The 4,795-nt window shown below is 44.8% G+C and overlaps 1 protein-coding gene across 1 annotated transcript; it reads right to left on the bottom strand.

Annotated features, from left to right (window-relative positions):
* Positions 1–229: 229 nt before the first annotated feature.
* On the bottom strand, positions 230–4,236 carry SPMIP9 (sperm microtubule inner protein 9). Its single transcript, XM_055240979.1, has 3 exons — positions 4,146–4,236; positions 3,303–3,395; positions 230–763 (listed from the first exon to the last, which is right to left on the bottom strand). Exons 1-3 carry the CDS (start codon positions 4,203–4,205, stop codon positions 461–463), a joined length of 456 nt encoding a protein of 151 aa, XP_055096954.1. The 5' UTR covers positions 4,206–4,236; the 3' UTR covers positions 230–460.
* Between the last annotated feature and the right edge of the window lie 559 nt (positions 4,237–4,795).

Raw genomic sequence — 4,795 nt, 5'->3', positions numbered from 1 at the left:
TGACCTCAGGTGATCCACCTGCTTTGGCTTCCCAAAGTGCTGGGATTATACACATGAGCCACCGCACCCGGCCAGGATTCTTAATTATAATGAAACATGACACAAATTTCAGTTCTAAATACACACTAATTTCCCCTCCCTCTCTCGCTTCCTCCCTCTGCAATGGGCATGCTGTAGCCCAGGGCAGCCCAGGGAGGGAGGTAGAATGAACATGATCCCAGGGTCCCAGTGCAGTTGGAACATCTTTCCAGTTTTATTTTCAGTTCTCCTCTCTGCACTCCAAGGTCATAGGATTTCCACATGCCCTTGGAAGAGCCTTTGGAAGGTATTTTCATCCTTCCTACTGGTAAAATGGCATCAAGGGTCCCCACCAGTTCAAGATGGGGACCTAGACTATATGGTGATGAAGACAGGGACACCCTGGCAGTAGCAGGTAGCCTTTGGCCATCTCTGCAGCAGGCTAGTGTTTGGGATCCAGGAGGCATGGAAAGTAAGCACTCTGCAGGAGCTGGTTGGGGTCACCCTGGGCCAGGTGCAGATTGTGGGAATCTGGATATGTGAAATGGCAGGTGCTGGTGAACTTGCACTTGTCCTCCCTTGTGGCCTCATGTTCCTGTGATGGGAAGAAGCCAGGGAGTCCCAGGTCTTTGGCAGTCATGTGGGGTCTTTTGAAAGCAGGGTACCCATCCGTTAGCTTGGGGTTGGGATTAGGGATGGGCCTGTAAAACTCTTTGTCCCGTAGTTGAGCATTGAGCTTTGCCTGCTGTGGAAACAAATCACACATGAATGGAAGGGTGAGAGAGATGAGAGATGATGTAGCTTTTCTTGGAAGCATCCAAGACAGAGCACACCCTTCTTTATTTTTTAAAACTTTAAATTAGTCCTTGAATGGTAACATATACAACAGAGGGAATACTGAAATTACACAAAAGGGATTATAGTGAAAATTCAGTCTCTTTTCCACTCTCCTCCTCCCTCGGTTCCCATCTCCAGAGACAACCACTGCTATCAGTGCTTTTTGTATCTCTCTAGAAATATTTGATGTGCATATAAACATGTATGTGTACATCTTCTTCCCTTGGTTTGTACAGAAATGATGAATATTATATTCCATCTCACACTTTGCATCCATTAAATAACATCTCAGAAATTGATCCATCTTTGTTTGTTTAGATCTTCTTTTTTTAGTGGGAAAACCTAAGGACAGGAAAAGATTTTTAAGCAATCTTGAAAAGAGAAAATGATAAAGGAAAAAACTGATAAATCTAACTATATTAAAAATTAGAATTCACACTCCCTGAAATATTTAGTGCAAAATCAAACCACAAACTGGAGAAGAATTTATCCACATATATAACTGACAAACGAAAAATGCTTAGGGCCAGGTGTGGTGGCTCATTCCTGTAATCCCAGCCCTTTGGGAGGCCGAGGTGAGCGGATCACTTGAGGACAGGAGTTGGAGACCAGCCTGGCCAATATGGTGAAACCTCGTCTCTACTAAAAATACAAAAATTAGCTGGGCATGGTGGCAGGCACCTGTAATCCCAGCTACTCGGGAGGCTGAGGCAGGAGAATTGCTTGAACCCAGGAGGCGGAAGTTGCAGTGAGCCGAGATCGCACCACTGCACTCCAGCCTGGGCAACAGAGCCAGACTGCTTCTCAAAAAAAAAAAAAAAAAAAGGGAAAATGCTTAGAATATTTTTTAGAACTCCTACAAACTAATAAGAAAAAGACAAGCAACCCAGTAGAAAAATGAGCAAAAGACATAAACAGATACTTTAGAAAATAGCAAATCTCCATCGACAAATGAAAATGTGTCCAATCTCATTGTCAGTGAAATGAAAATTATGACCACAGGAAAATATGATTTTGCACCCACTAAACTGGCAAAAATTAAAATGTCTGCCAATACCAAGCAATGGCAAGATTGCAGAGCAGCAGAAGTAACCGTCTCCTGCTGGCTATAATGTAAATTGGTGCAACTGCTTTGGAAAACTGATTTTACCTAATACTCCATGACAAACAATTCCACTCCTGGAATGGATAAACTCTTGAACATTAGGATGTGACTTATCTCATCTTCAGTGCAGCATTTGGGAGTGGGAAGAGTAGGAATAAAGCACCCAAATGTCCACCAATAAGAAGAGACAGATACAGAAGAGACAAATAAGGTACAGTGTGGCATATTCATGCAATGTAATACTATGCAGCAGAAAAAGAATAATATGCCATAATGTTTAGCAAAAAGTGACAATTGTGGAAGGATACAACTCCAATATGTAATAAAGTTCAAAAAGGCAAAACCAAGGAATATATACATATAAGGTAAAATGAGTTTTAGAAAAACACTTAAGGGAATGATTTTTTTGTGGGGGATAGAGTCTCGCTCCGCCTCCCAGATTCAAGCGATTCTCAAGTGTCAGCCTTCCAGGCAGCTGAAAATACAAGCGTGCAACAACACGCCAGGCTAATTTTTGTATTTTTTGTAGAGACGGGATTTCGCCATGTCAGCCAGGCTGGTCTCGAACTGCTGGCCTCAAACTCCTGGTCTCAAACCCCTGGTCTCAACTCCTGCCAGCCTCTGCCTTCCAAAATGCTGGGATTACAGGTGTGAGCCACTGCGCCTGGCCTGCAAAGGAATGATAAACAAGTTTGTGGGTTACCCAAGAGGCTACAAGGTACTGCTAATGTTAATGTGCCATGTTTTAAGCTGTCTGTAATGGTTACATGGGTGTTTGTTTTATCAGTGTAATTTAAACTCCAAATGTGTATTATTTACAATCTTTTGTATGCATGACAAATTTGATGTACATTTGAAAACATAGACACATGGCCGGCCACGGTGGCTCACGCCTGTAATCCTAGCACTTTGGGAGGCTGAGGCAGGTGGATCATGAGGTCAGGAGTTCAAGATCAGCCTGGCCAAGATGGTGAAATCCCATCTCTACTAAAAACACAAAAATTAGCTGACGCGGTCGCAGGCGCCTATAATCCCAGCTACTCAGGAAGTTGAGGCAAGAGAATCTCTTGAATCCGGGCGGGCGGCAGAAGTTGTAGTGAGCCGAGATCGCGCCACTGCACTCCAGCCTGGGTGACAGAGTGAGACTCCTTCTCAAAAAAAAAAAAAAAAAAATACACACACATACATGCACATGCACATAAAAGATCTCTAAGTCACATCTCCTGGCATTGGATATTGTTCTAACAAGTGCCCAAATGTCCACATTTGTAATACAAATGAAGCAACAGAGAGAATTTCAGTGGACAGTTGATTGAATGACAGGACTTGCGTGCCTTCCTACCTCTTGCAGCGTGACCCTGGAGTATTTGTGCTTCCCGTAGGGCTGATAGTCGACCATGTGGGAGCTTTGGTATATGTCTAAATCCACAGGGTCCTAAAGCACAAGGAGAATATAAAACAAGAGATTCAGGCCGGGCGCGGTGGCTCACGCTAGTAATCCCAGCACTTTGGGAGGCCGAGGTGGGCGGATCACGAGGTCAGGAGATCGAGACCACGGTGAAACCCTGTCTCTACTAAAAATACAAAAAAAAAGTTAGCCGGGCGTGGTGGCGGGCGCCTGTAGTCCCAGCTACTCGGAGAGGCTGAGGCAGGAGAATGGCGTGAACCCGGGAGGCGGAGCTTGCAGTGAGCCGAGATCGTGCCACTGCACTCCAGCCTGGGCGACAGAGCGAGACTCCGTCTCAAAAAATAAATAAATAAATAAATAAATAAATAAATAAATAAATAAATAAAAAAAATAAAACAAGAGATTCCCTCTCGTCACTCCTCCGCTTAAAGCCATTCAATGGCTTCTTGCTGTTTGTAGGACAAAGGCCGACTTTGGGGTCTGACATTCAGAGCCCAAATGATCTGGCTGTGACCCATTTTTACCATACCGCCACCTTCCTGCCTTCTCTACTCCAGCCTTACTTCCTCCCACTCGCATGGGCCTGGCATGTGCTCTTTCCTATCTCCTGATGGAAATGCAAGTTGAACTCCTCACAGACTAGCAAACTCCTACCTATCCTCCAAGACCCAGACTAAATGTCACTTCCCCAAAACATCTCTCCCACCCTTTTATTCTCCACCTCCCAAGAGTTAAACCCTTTCCTTGTTCCTTACAGCCCTCCACAACAGCACTTACAGGGTGTACTGTGATGGATTTAATGAAGTACACTAGATCAGGTTTAGTGTACTTAGACATCTCTGCAGTCCCAAAGCCCAGCACAGGGCCTGGCACACTGTGGGTGCCTAATAATTGCATGCTGAGTAAATAACTGAACCCCCAGAAAATTATAAAAAAGAGAACTCAGTTCTCTTCTTCTTCTTGTACAAAAAAAAACACAAACAAACAAAACAACAACCAAAAAAACCCCAAAACTATCATTCCAGAAAGATGAGCAGAAGGAGCCTGGCCCTTTCAGGGCCTTGCTGAGGCTACCCAACTCTGAGACCTTCACAGGGGACAGAAACCCACATCACTCACCTGTCCCGGGTATTTCACACCTGCCATGGCAAAAGACCTAGACACAGACAAGTTGTTTAGCCCTGCTCTGCCACAGACAAGAAAAGTAGCCACTATCTTCAAGCTGTGCCAACCAAGCATGGCTGCCCCAGTTTTCTTAGCCCACTCCTCCCCATTTTCCCTGGGCTCCTACCCTGCATGTCACTCCATCATCAAGGGGTTGGTGGTGATACCAGGGTCCCTGGGACAAAGGGGCTGGAGCAGGACTCAGGAGGAATGAGGGCTGTTTAAAAGATCACATTTACTGATCAGATTTACTGTTTGAGAGG

The sequence above is a fragment of the Symphalangus syndactylus genome, chromosome 14 (genome assembly GCF_028878055.3).
Source record: "Symphalangus syndactylus isolate Jambi chromosome 14, NHGRI_mSymSyn1-v2.1_pri, whole genome shotgun sequence".
In the NCBI taxonomy this organism is placed as follows: Eukaryota; Metazoa; Chordata; class Mammalia; order Primates; family Hylobatidae; genus Symphalangus; species Symphalangus syndactylus.
This window is presented reverse-complemented; position numbering and strand designations above follow the sequence as displayed.